The sequence below is a fragment of the Podarcis raffonei genome, chromosome 2 (assembly GCF_027172205.1).
Source record: "Podarcis raffonei isolate rPodRaf1 chromosome 2, rPodRaf1.pri, whole genome shotgun sequence".
In the NCBI taxonomy this organism is placed as follows: domain Eukaryota; kingdom Metazoa; phylum Chordata; class Lepidosauria; order Squamata; family Lacertidae; genus Podarcis; species Podarcis raffonei.
The window spans coordinates 1,534,957-1,548,059 of NC_070603.1; the positions used below are offsets into that span (position 1 = coordinate 1,534,957).

At 45.7% G+C, this 13,103-nt stretch overlaps 1 protein-coding gene across 1 annotated transcript in view; it reads right to left on the reverse strand.

Moving 5' to 3' along the window:
• Positions 1-8,838, reverse strand: part of OLFM2 (olfactomedin 2) — a 239,928-nt gene extending 231,090 nt beyond the window's left edge. The window contains exon 1 of the mRNA XM_053369485.1: positions 8,736-8,838. Within this exon, the coding sequence (XP_053225460.1) occupies positions 8,736-8,792 (57 nt within the window). The 5' untranslated portion in view covers positions 8,793-8,838. The remainder of the gene's footprint in view (positions 1-8,735) is intronic.
• Positions 8,839-13,103: the final 4,265 nt, after the last annotated feature.

The following is a 13,103-nucleotide window of genomic DNA, read 5'->3' on the forward strand; positions in this document are numbered from 1 at the left end:
ATTTTCTGTTAAGAATTAAAAGCTTCTTTAAAGCTTCTTTAGGGAAGCTTTTAATGTTTAACAGACTACTGTATTTTAATATTTTGTTGGAAGCCACCCAGAGTGGCTGGGGAAACCCAGCCAGATGGGCGGGGTATAAATAATAATAATAAATTATTATTATTATTATTATTATTATTATTATTATTATTATTATTATTATTTTCCTAATGGAAATGTTTTGATTAGGAAAGAAGTTTATTATAGGGGGGAAACCTCTGTAGTTTTCACATGAGATTAACACACATGTGTATTTTGCTGCATGCTGCCGCCGCTGGGACCTCACAGCTTTGGGTGAGATCTTGCTCAGAGCTTGCTCAAGACCTTGTGAGAGCTTCACAAGATCTTGCCAGAAGCCACTGCTGCCAGCCAACCCCAGAAGCAAGGCTTGGGGGGGGGTGCAAATTCCCATCTCACTGCAGGCTGCTCCTGCTGAGGACTGGAGGGTGTTCACAGAGACCCCTGTTCCCCTCACATAGCTACAATTTCAAGAGTTTCCTGGGAAGCAGGATTGACTGGTAAACCACTCTAGGAACTGTAGCTCTGTGAGGAATGAACGTTTCTCCTTGGGGGGCAGAAATCACCACAAAGGGAGAGGGCTGTTTGCTCTTCCTAGATAAAAACATATACATATGAAACTTTGCCCCCACTCTCTCAGCTCACTTCTGGGCTCATCTTTCATTTTGTACAGGCTTTCAGGGGAAAAGGCAAAATCAGCACGGGAGGTGAGGGTGTTTCTATCTTTCTCTAAAACCTGGAGAAATTGAGGCGCATACCCCACCCATTTTCTGTAAAGGAGATCCCAGCCCTTCCTGCAGCAGTCTGTTCCACTGCTTAACAATCCCTTGCTGTTAAGGATGTTTCTCCTAAAGTTCCACCCCCTGGAAGGAGCAACAGAGAACAAGCCTGGCTGGGAGTTGCAGGGAAGCAATCTCAGTTGAAAGTCTGGTTCAAATTTGTGGATAATAATTATTTATACCCCACCCATCTGCCTGGGTTTCCCAACTACTCTGGGCGGCTTCCAGCAGAATATTAGAATACAACGATTCATCAAATGGATCCCTGATTAAAAAGCAGGACTTCTTCTTTAGCATGGCTTCCAATAAGGCAAGAGATTGTACCTTCTTAGGTTATAAATGCCATTACAACTGCCCTCTTGCATGTGATGTTTACCGGATGTACATTGTCAGTGCTCTAATAAGGGACTGAGTGACTTCAGTTTTTCTACCGACTATCTGCTGGCTGTACTGCACTCCTTGCCCTGAGGGTAGGAGAGAAGAAAGAAGCTGGAGGAACTCATGCCTTCCAGCTCCCATTGTGGGCCTTCCAGCTCCCATTGTGGGCCCTCCCTCCTCACAAGTGTTATTGCAGGGCCATCTGAAGGACCATCTTGCCCTGAGGGGAGTAGCAGCAACTTTTTCTAAACAAAGAAGTTATCTTTTCCATTGTAGTGTAACTTTTTTTGTACATTGTAAACACAAGCATATGAGAACAAGGGCAGCAGAGAAGGTGCATCTGACTTCAGAAGTGGGTTCACACATGTATGCTTCTCACTTGAGAACTGAGACTTGTGTATGTGAGTGGGCCATCACGGATAAAATGTCACTGACAAAACCATCTTTCATGCCACACAAGCACAACCCTCCTTAGTTCATGTCAGCAGCCAACAGTCAAGTGTAAGGAAATCAAGAGATGTTCATGCCGGTGTGAACCAAGCTCAAGAATTAAATTTCACTGAGCTCAAACCAGAAGCCTTGGAAACAAGGCGAGGTTCTCTTCAGCCAAGACTCTGGTGACTATGAACAAAACACACTCCATCTTCTGTTTCTGCCTTCAGATCCCCACCACTAGGTTAGCTCTCCAGTTGTCCTCCTATACCTGGTCACGTATCCTCATTTTGTCATGTATTACTTTACTTCACTTCTTCTTTCCTTCCACACTGTGGTTTAACACTGGACCTCTTAGTAACCCATCCACAGAGCTGGGAGAGCTGTGGATGTTGTTGGACTCCAACTCTCATCAGCCTCAGCCAACATGGCCAATAGCCAGAGGTGATGGTGCTTGTCATCTGACAACATCTAAAAGGGCCACTGGTTGCTTACTCACTCCTGCCTGACAATATTTTGCAGTGTAGCAGCCTGCCTCTTTTGCCATGACAGCTGGACCTTGATTCTTCAGAGGCCTCGACACCATGCAACTTGACAATGAAATAAGATAATATGCATTTTACCCCAGCTGTGGGCACTACAGAACCTCATTTGGCAAGCTATAAATCTAAATATAAATAACGCACCAACAATCCTACCACCGATCCCAATCCCAGTGCTAAGTCTACAGAAGACCCCCACATTTTCTCCACCATCCAAAATACAGCCAAGAAGACAGAAAAGAGATGGGGCTTAACTCCCTCCACTTCACACCATCAACACAACTGGCCTCCATTATTAAAAACAAAACCCCTTTAAGTAAAAGTTAGGAACACATGCTTATGTCTGACCTTTCTAAACACTGCAGGCTCTTTTACCTTGGGCAAAATCTATCCGACACCTGCTGTTTGCAGCTGCACTGAATAGAGTAGGGTTCATTCTTCTGAGAAACCAAAGCACGCTGGGCTGGTTGGAGGGTGTGAGGCTTAGCAGGCTAGGATTCAAAACCAAAAGGCATAAGGGTGCCTCTAAGCACATGAAGTGTTTCATAAAAATATACCTATGTAGGATTAAAAGACAAGGCTCCCCCCAATGGTTTTCAGTCAAATCTTAAGAGCCCAGGGCCTGGATACGAATGGGCTCCCTCAGGGGTCCACAGATTGTAACTGGCATATGCAGCCAGTCACTGCTTTCTTTTGCACCTTCCTCCCTTTTCCTGGAAGCATTCCCAGCAGCAGCCAGTTGATTCCCACCCTTCCGCTGCACCAGGACTACTCACATTGGCAACTGCCGGGGTCCCAGCATAGTGCTCAGCCCTGGCACCTGGGCCTGTGAGCCCATTTTAAATTACCCACAATACACCCAGCAGAGTATTGCTCATTGGAGACCAGCATTTTAATTTCCCGTGATGTCCGGGAGCAATTATTCCTCAGGGACATTACAGTGAACTAAAATCATGGCTGGCCTGAAGCTACCTCAGAGATCCCAGTGCTGCTGCTTGTCAGCACCTCAGCCGGCAGTTTGGCCCTCCATGGAGACCCACGTTGTGGATCCCTTCCAGCTCTACAATTCTATGATTCTATTATTTAAGTGGTATTGCATCAGGGTCACCAATATGGCACCCATAGGTGCAATGGTGCCCTTTAGAGTTTCCCCGGTGCCTCTGAGTTCACCCCTCCCCATTCAAGCTTCCTGCCCCCTTGATCTTGAGGTGGTGCAAATGGTTAAGTTACTCTCCCTTGAAAAGTGTGTATAGCCAAAGGAGGCAGTTGAAAGAGTGGTGCTCCTTCCCGCCTCCTCTTTCAACCAGATGACTTTTATCCAGATGCCTTGGGAAATGAATGTGTGCATGCACACATTTCCCCTCTTGTTCTCTTAGTGGTGGGTGGCGGGCAGAGAAGTGACCTGAGGGTCCCATGGCACTTGTTCAAAAATCCAAATGTGACCACAAGACTAAAAAGGTTGGCAACCCCTAATATACATGCTGCACAAACTATCAAGCTTTTAATTGTATTCTCTCTTGATATTTGCTGTTCTGTTAAATCCCTTACCATCCCTGCAGTTTACATCAGAAATTCATTACAGAGTGAAGAGGGGCCAGGTGATAGTCTATGACCACATTTTAATCATGGCTTAATTCAGCTACTGCTGTTTTTTTAGGGGGGCACTGGTATGGGGGTTTAAACACTGTAGTTTTTGCCTAATTTTGTAATGTTGGGAGAAAAGCAAGAGATGACAAATTTGTTAATACACTGGAGTACATTGCAACTAGGAATCTGTTTATCAGTGGGCAGGGAACAGGGATGTTGCCCACAAATTTGACTTTGCTACTTTGTACATGTAGCACACATGGGTAGAATTTTAGTTTCAATTCTATTTTCAATTTCAAAACAAGATACACACACACACACAAATCCACCCACCTATTCAAATCCTGTCAATTTTAAAATAAATTTAGTCTGCCATCCTTTCAATACTGTCCAGGGGGGAGGGGGGTGCGGTCCGCCCTGGGTGTAATCCCTGAAGGAGTGACAAAATGGCACACTATGGGGGGCATCAAATACCATGGGGCCTGACCTGTAGCGCTCCTGAGCCACGTGTCTCTCCTGGGAGTGACACGGTGGCTCGGGGCCCCACGCTGCCCGAAACGGCAATGTGAGGCTTGCGCCCACCTGGTGGACTCTGTGGGTGGCTTGCCCCACTCCTGTCACTCCGGGTGCTGGAACAGCTAGCTACGCCCCAATACTGTTCATGGCTTAATTGAGCCCCTAAAACTTTTCTGCATGGAATTTGGCTCACAAAGTCACACTACACCACAGATTCTAAAATTGTGATGCATTGGCTTTCTTTCAGCAGTTAGCATAAGAATGAAACCAAAGGGTTAAAAATAACTCAATGGTGTGTTTGCTTTAGGAAATGAAAACAATGAAATTTTGCAAGGTTTCATTTCTCATAAACATAACCACTTAAGTTTGTAGATTTTGCAATGGCCACCAGAATTTTGAGATCAGAATTCAAAAGTGAGAAAAACCCAATATTCAACCTGCATTCCTGTTGGTGTTTCAAATGGCAGTGTTCTCTTGATCCTCATGTCTGCTATAATATGGTTCATTTCTCTCTCACTCACTTATCCACCCATACAACACATTCCTGCTATAAGAAAAAGTTTATTTTAAGAGCAAGTTTCTAGAACTCATTACTTACTCTCACTCTCTCTCTCTCTCTCTCTCTCTCTCTCTCTCTCTCTCTGTGTGTGTGTATGTTTTAAAAAAGTCTGCCAACACAACCCTCCTCCCTGAAGAAGGTGGATAGGACAATTACGCTCTTTCTCTTATCAAGGATGCCACTTTCTCTTATCAGGGATGAGGAAGCTGTGGTCCTCCACAGGCTGCTGGACAACTGCCACCATTCCTGACCATTGGTCATGTTGGCTGGGACTGATAGGAGCCACAGCCCACTGGCATCTAAGGGGCCAAAGGTTCCATGGCTTAAGTTGGCACAAAGACAATGGACTCCTTCACCTGCTCTCACCCAGGGTTAACAGCAGAAAGGGCTCTGCCAAAGTCATTTCCTTTTGTACCACAGCTGCTCACTCCCATGCACAAGAAACAGAGAAATTGATATAGGTTGCTAGGATGCTTAGAGGTAGAGTTTCAATGGTGGGTGAGAAGGGGTTAAAGAGCCATTTGACTACATCTCATTTCATATGGAAGTGAGTCAATGGGTAGAGCCAATGTGCTCAGCTCTTTGGCATCTGCTCAGTGGAACATATGGCTTCTGTTTACATTTCTTTTATGAGTATTTTGATAGCAGTCTTCTATTTGTATCACTATGTACATATGGTCTTACTAAGTAATATATGGTCTCTGTTTATAAAGTCAGTGCTAACCAGGTCCCTATTTAACACCAAGAGACTGCAATGAAATAATGCAGGGATGAAGAACCTGTGGTCCTCTGGATGTTCCTGGATCCCAACTCCCATCATCCCCAGCCAACATGGCAAGTGGTCAAGGATGATGTGCTTTGTAGTCCAACAACATTTGGAGGGCCCCAGGTTCTCTATCCCTGAAGTAAAGGACACAGAAGGGCAAACCAGGACTCATAAAAGTAGTTGACCAGCTATTTGATCCCACCTTTCAGATTTGGAGCTAGAGATGGACTGGTTTTAGTGAATGAAGCAAGAGAAAATAGATTCCCTGATGAACCCTTTTCCAAGTCTTTGTCTAGTCACGCTTAAAGCATCTTGTAGATCTCATGCTGATCATGTATTCATAGCCATACTCAACAACACCCTAGGTTTGTTTAATCTTTTCCCCCATTTGAGCCAGGGTTAGTCAGGGCTGCCTCAAAATCAATTTCTAATAGCTCTGCTCCACTTTGGACTATGAAGAAGTCTTGGAATGCTTCTGAGCATGTGTAGAGCTAATGGAAGACCCACAAACAGCCTTCTTATATCTAGGGCTGCATGGTGAGCTTTTGGGGAGGAGGATTTTTCTTTTGCTTTTTTTGGGGGGGTGATCAGTCAGGACACAGGTGATTGCTCAGGACACAGCGATCAACCAGGAGCACCCCATGATCGACCTGTAGATCACAAGTGACTGGTTCGACATGCCTGTCAACATCTACTTCAGATCAGTCACCCTTAAAATGAGTGTGAATGCCAGCCTTCTAGCACTTTGCGTGGGACCCTGTTGTGGGAGCATGAGCAATAACATTTTTCCTGGAGCAGTGCTTGTTTTGCTCAATCTTTCTACCTTCCTGGATCACCATATTTGCCAAGGAAACTCAAGCACACCTGACTAAAAACCCTTGAGAACACTGACACATTGCAAAAGGGGGCAGTATATTTTGAAGTACATCCAGTTCATTGGTGTCACTGGACAGGCTTTTTGGGCCCTCCCTGTTGGCCACATGAACTGAAAGCATGGCCTTGAAGAAGGGTGGGCAGACTTTAGACATGCAGGATTGACTTTCTTGGTGGTTTTTTTTTTTTTACTAGAACTCCATCAACAGGACTACTGATCAGGAGGGATCAGATCTACATATAGGGTGGAATTCAACTATCCAATGACATACATAGAACAAGGTTCACTCTTGCAACAGGACTTTCCACCTCCCCCAGGGTGCCTCCCACACTTCTTACATCTGCTCTGGAGGGTTGCAGGAAGCTGTAGCACAGGTTTAGTGGACATGCAGGGGCGAGGAGCATGAACGGACCTTGTTCTGTGCACACATACCACATTTAGCCCTACACTGAATTCCACCCATAGACTTTAGGATCACATCACCACCTCTGAACACATGCTCAGAGCAGGAATGGATTTTCAGTGTCATTACAGGGCTCATAGTCTTTTCCAGTGGTATGCAGTGAAATTTCCCATAGGGGAAATTAGTTAGGGCCAGAAGCGCCAGCTTGCGAGGGTGGTGGGTCTGACATCACATGCGAGACATCACATTGTCCTGATGTCACATTGCAGCGTCCTGACATCACATGTGCGAGAATCGTGCCTCCCTCCCTAAGCTGGACAGAAGCTTCCCAGGCTTTGGGAAGGAGGCACTAAAGCTGGGCAGGCTTTGGGAAGATGGTGGGTGTGCTCTTTGGCCCCATCAGAGTATTGAGCCTCCCTCCCTAAGCCAGGCAGAAGTATTTAATTTACTGGGAACATTTATGGGACTAGCCTAGTCCACTGACTGCACACCACTGGCCCTTTCCCATAAAAAATCAGTTTCTGGTTTCTCCCTCTGCTTCCTTCCCTTCAGCAGCCTAATGTTGAAGGCAATTCCTGATTCTCAAATTGAGGAACCCATCACAATTCATTTCTAAAGAATGCCAGGATGCCCTGGTTCACTGATGTAGCTGCATCCTTCATGGTGGCTGGTGCCCATTGAGACTGGTGGGGCAGAAGGCAGAGAAACCAAAAGTGGGCTCAGCCAGAGCCAATGATAGGCAGAGCCAACTGATTCTTCTTTTGTCCCCATCTTCCTCCTTCTCTAAGGAGGAAGAAGGTTAGAATTAGAGCCATGCCTTGCCTGGTTGTAAGTAGATAGGCAGTGCTTCATCCACCCTAATGGACTGGCATCCCCTGGGAGCACACATATGTTCATCACAGCAGGACTGTCCCATTCAAAGAACCAACTTACACAAACGTTGACAGAAACAAATCAACTTTCTCAGCCATTGTGAATCAGTGTGTGGAACCACAGCTGCGAAATCTTCAACATGTGTCCTTCCAAATAACTCACTCTCAGCATCCTGATTCCAACCACTTTCAGGAGTATCTCCCCCTTTTGGGGCAAGACTTGGGAAGAAACTTGTCCATGTTGTTGGCATTAATGTGTTGGAGACCAGTAAAGACTTCAAGGCCACCTAAATCAACATCAAATTATTATCCTAAGTACAAATTGATGTTGGGAGGGGGGAGAAGAGGAGGAAATCCGATAGACTGGTTTGCATATAATGGTGTGTTTCAAGAAATAAGAGGGTCGCTTTTAGAATAAAACCACACTGACCCTAGAGCAGAACTTTGAGAGCCAGATCGAAAAGAAAATAAATATACATAGAGAAACTCACAGCATGGATGGCAAGAGGACAGAAGCAGGAAAGTGTCTCATAGCATGGAGAGATGGAAAGGTGGGTGTGGACCCAGGAACGGAGGCGGCGGGGAAAACTAAAATGGACAGCGTTGCGCACTAGTCTTGGGGCTTAAAATGCGAATAAATTAATTGGGTGTGGGATTTTTTTCTGCGAAGATCCGGTCAAATCACACACACACACACACACACACACACACACACACACACGAGCAAGACTCCGCCCCTTGACCCGTGTTTGGCACTCTTTCCGACTAAGGAGCAGGGGGTGACTTCAGCATCACCACCCTGACCCTCGCTGGGAGAGAAGGCGCCAACTCTGCTGCCTCAACTCGCGTCCCTCCCTCCACCAACCCCTTCTGGCCAGAGCAGCAGGCTCCGTTGCGCCCTGCACCGAGGCGCGAGAGCAGAGCGCGCGCACCCACACGCGCACCCTTGGGCGCCACGACGGACATTTACCTGAGCCGCCCTGGAGACAGCGATCGACAGCAAGAGCAGGTCTGCGAGGAAGCGCATCGTGCAGGCGCCCAGCCCAGCCCAGCTTCGCCTCGGGCGGGTGCCAGCCAGCCGACTCCCCCCGCCCGGCTCGCTCACTCAGCGGCTCGTCCGCATCCCCGCGCCAAAAAGGTAGCGGGGCCGCTGTCGCCAGACTCCAGCGCGCCCCAGGCGGGCGGATAGACGGGTGGACCGACGGCGCCCGCTGGCGCCCCCTTCTTCTCCCCGCGGGCAGGGCGAAGGCGAGGGAAAGGCGGTGGCCGCCCGCCGCGGCGGCTGCTGTTGCTGCAGGGGACGGGGGGGGGGCGAGATCCGGCCAAAGGCAGGCAGGCAGGCTCCGCCTAGCGCTGGGCCAGCCAGGCAGCGCGCCCCGTGCGCTCCTACGGCCCCAGCGCCACCTCTCCGAACCGGCGAGGGGAAGGAGGCGAGGACGGCGGGGTCCCACCTTGAAGAGGGGGAGAAAGGGGGGGGGTCTCCGAGCCGATATCTCATTGGTCCTCTCAAGCCAACCGCCTGCCAATACCGAGCGCTTAGGGGGGCGCGGGGGAGCCCCTTCCCCAGGCTAATAGGGTAGGGAGACACTATGCTCGATATCACGACGGGATTCTCTGCTTAAGGGTGTTGACGGGGGATATTCAACTCCCAGGGCGGATCCGTTCCCCCAATGGCCCCCTCTTTTCCATCTTTTAAAACATCTCTGACTCGAGAACGAATCTAACATAATGGCCACTTGTTTTTTTTTTTTTTAACTAGATCAGTAGAGTGGGTCAGAACTGCAAATGGTCTGTTTTATTTTAATACTTGTCTCGCTTAACCAGCCTTATTGGACCCTGGACTTACATCACGAAGCCAGGTGAACACAGGAAAACAGCGAGCAGACTCTGTCCTGCTGCCATGCTTCAGCCACTCCGCGCAGGAAACACGCTCTTCCGGGCAACTGATCCGTATTAGGCTGAAATACACATTCCGGGTGATTCCTGGAAGAGAGTCACCAGGGCGATTATTTTCCTCCCACTTGACCAGTTTCTCCAAAAATGTATGGGAGAAGTGGAAATTCTAACTGGTGCTGGCAATTTGGGGCACATTTGAAGGATCTTATGCCTAGCTCTGGATTAGTTTTTCTGAATTCTATTATGTATGATATCAAGGGTAGTGATTACATGATAGAATTCCTGAGTATAGGAATTAGTAAAATTACAGCACAAGCCGATACCTGTCAACTCAAAAGTAAACCAAACTGAATCCAGCAGAAAGTACTCCCAAGGAAGTAGGTATAGGATTTCATTCTTAATTATCTCCTGAGTAAACCAGTGTAATCTCTTCTGGTTGTCCTGGATTGTAGCCCTGGTTTAGGATTGGGGAGGGGGCGAGTGTACCTAGGGTCTCAGCTTTAATAGTATGAAGGAATCCAAATCCCTGAATTTTCAAAGCTGAGTGGCTTGTTATTTATTGGTTATGGGTTAATTTTATTTATAGCTCACTTTTTTGTCAACAGTCAGCACTGACCTAACAAAAGAAATATGAAAGGCCCAGACATTCCCCGGTCCATAAACCCAGAGCCTGTTTTTACTGGATTGCTTTCCCTGAAATCCTGTTTTTGTATTTTTTTTTATGCTACTGCTTTATTGCTTTTATAGCTGTGTTTTTGTTTTAATGACATCGATATTTATGTTGCACTGCTTAAAAGTTTGTTTAGATAATAAGCGGTTAACAAATGCTTTTAAAAAAGAATTAAAAAATAAAATACAAATCACAGCAAACCAAAGAAAGAGGATTTGATCTCACTCTCTTTCTCTCTCCATCTACAGCAGAGTTGGCTGGTGGTTGGTGATGGGGGCGGAGTTAGGGGCAAGTCAATCTAGGCAGGAGAGTGGGAAAAGCCTCACAATCTCACCCTTCCCTGCTGCTAAACCTCAGAATGGCAGGTTGCTAATGAGAATCCAAAAGGGGAGGAACCAAGTGGTGGCTGGACCAGGCAGGTGGATGGGAATGGGCTTGTTCTGCTCTCTAAGCTGCAGAATGGTTAGCCACATAAAAAGGGAAGCCACATGGATACTGGTAGAGGGTTGTTAGGCTGGGGAGATAATTCAGAGTGCATTCAAGTGGGAAGAGAAATGCAGGAGAGTCCTGCACTCATATTTTCAGTGGCCATACATTAAGCAACATAGAAATTAAATAATCAAAAATAATCAAATCAAAGGAGAGAGGGCTTCCTCTGTTTGCATTACCTGTCACACTCCTGATGACTCCACCCTGAAATGAAGTCACAGTTTGAAAGCTATTGTTAGCTTCTGGAAATGTGTCTGTGCTCGTGGAAGCAAACAAACCAATATGGCTCCAGCTTCCCAATTAGTTAAAAGCCCAGCTCTTAACTGGCTCCCTATTGCATAAATTAGTACATCTGTAAATATGCAAAATGTATTCTGAAAGCACAGATATGTTCCTGCTTGCCACAATACGCCCCTCCCCCATGCACGTTTGGATCAGTGGCCAGAAAAGAGAGCGAGGGAACCAACTGTTTTATAATTAGCAAAAGCTTCTCTACTTAGCAGACGAGGTCAGTTTTAAAACATGTGTGCACATGCATGTGTGATGTCCCATTTTCATACTTCAGTTCCTGGTTGCTACATCACATTTGCTAGTCTAAACATCTTTTGGAACCCTGACAACCCAACATTCTTCCCCACATGTTTTTACTTATTGTCTTTTGGTAGCGCTTGTACTACACATTTTGTATCACAAGAGAAAATGCATAATAGGAGGGTGTAAGAGATGAAGTGCCCTAAAGACCTGTATTGGAAGGGGACCCAAGCAATTTAACTTGTTCATAAGTGAATTGAAGTTGTGAATAGTGAGGTGACCATATTTGTTGATCATAACAAACAGGGTCATAAAAAGGGAGAAGATAAGAAAGAAAGAAAGAAAGAAAGAAAGAAAGAAAGAAAAGGAAAGAAAGAAAGAAAGAAAGAAAGAAAGAAAGAAAGAAAGAAAGAAAGAAAGAAAGAAAGAAAAAGAAAGAAAGAAAGACACTAAAAGAATTTCTCCAGACTGGGGAAATGAGCAATAAAGTTCCAAATTTTATTATTTTTATTTTATTTATTAAATTTGTATACTGCCATATATCCACAGGTCTCAAGGCAGTTCACAGGATAAGATCACAATATAAAAACACAAAACCATAGCAAATGTGATTCAGTGTAAGTTAGCATAAAGTATCCCCCAAGGGTATCTGTGTTGGCCTCATGCAGCAAAAATAATCAGACAAGTACATTTGTTACAGCATGAGACTCAAGCCCACTTTGTCAGATGCGTGAAATGAAATCTTACTTGGTATAAATTGCAATATCCTTAAACCATTTCAAGAACATGTCAGCCTTCCAAGACACTCTGCAACTAACTTTAAGGTGGCAATTCTGAAACTTCAGAGGAAGAACAGTGTGAAACAGATGAATTACAAGTCATCAAGTTCAGTGCCATCACTTGGTTAAATCGAGACAAATGATTTTTTCCCACACTACATGTGCTGATTTAGCTCATCAGCACCAGGATGGAAAGAACTGTGTGGTAAAGCATCTCCTTTGCATGCAAAAGATCCCAGGTTCAATCCCTGGTCTCTCCAGGCAGATAAGGCTGGGACTGTTCCCTGCCTGAAACCCAGCAGAGCCAATGCCCATCAGTTCAGACAACACTGAGCTAGATGAACCAAATGTCTGACCAGCTTCCTGTGGATGTTTCTGATATCTATGCTGTCTGTGACTGTTCCTTGTGAATGACTCCCTGCCTCACAACAGGGTTGATGACCATCTCAGCAAGTAATCTGCTACTGCAGAAAGTTAAAGGTGTGCCAATTTAGCATATATTTAAGATCCAATTATCACCAATGGTAATTTTTGCATCTCATTGCCATTCAACTCCCACCTTACAATTTTCTCCTTTTTATATCTGCCAACTAAGATTTCACATAATGCATCTATTAAATTGAGCTTTAGTCCATGAAAGCTTATGCCATGATAATTTGGTTGGTCTTTAAGGTGCCACAAGACTCTGCAGTTGTGTTTACTGTAAAGTACTGCATGTTGGGACCAACTCTGAAATTCACATATATACACTGATGAGGCCTGAGCTAGCAATCAATGACCAGGAAAGAGATCTTTGAGACATCATGGATAGCTCAATGCAAATGCTGACCTGGTGTGTGGCTGCTGTGAAAAGAATGAATTCCTTGCTAGGAATCACCAGGAAAAGGTTCAAAAATAAAACTACCAATTTAGTAAGGTAAAAAGGTAAAGGACCACTGGATGGTTAAGTCCAGTCAAAGGCGACTATGGGGTT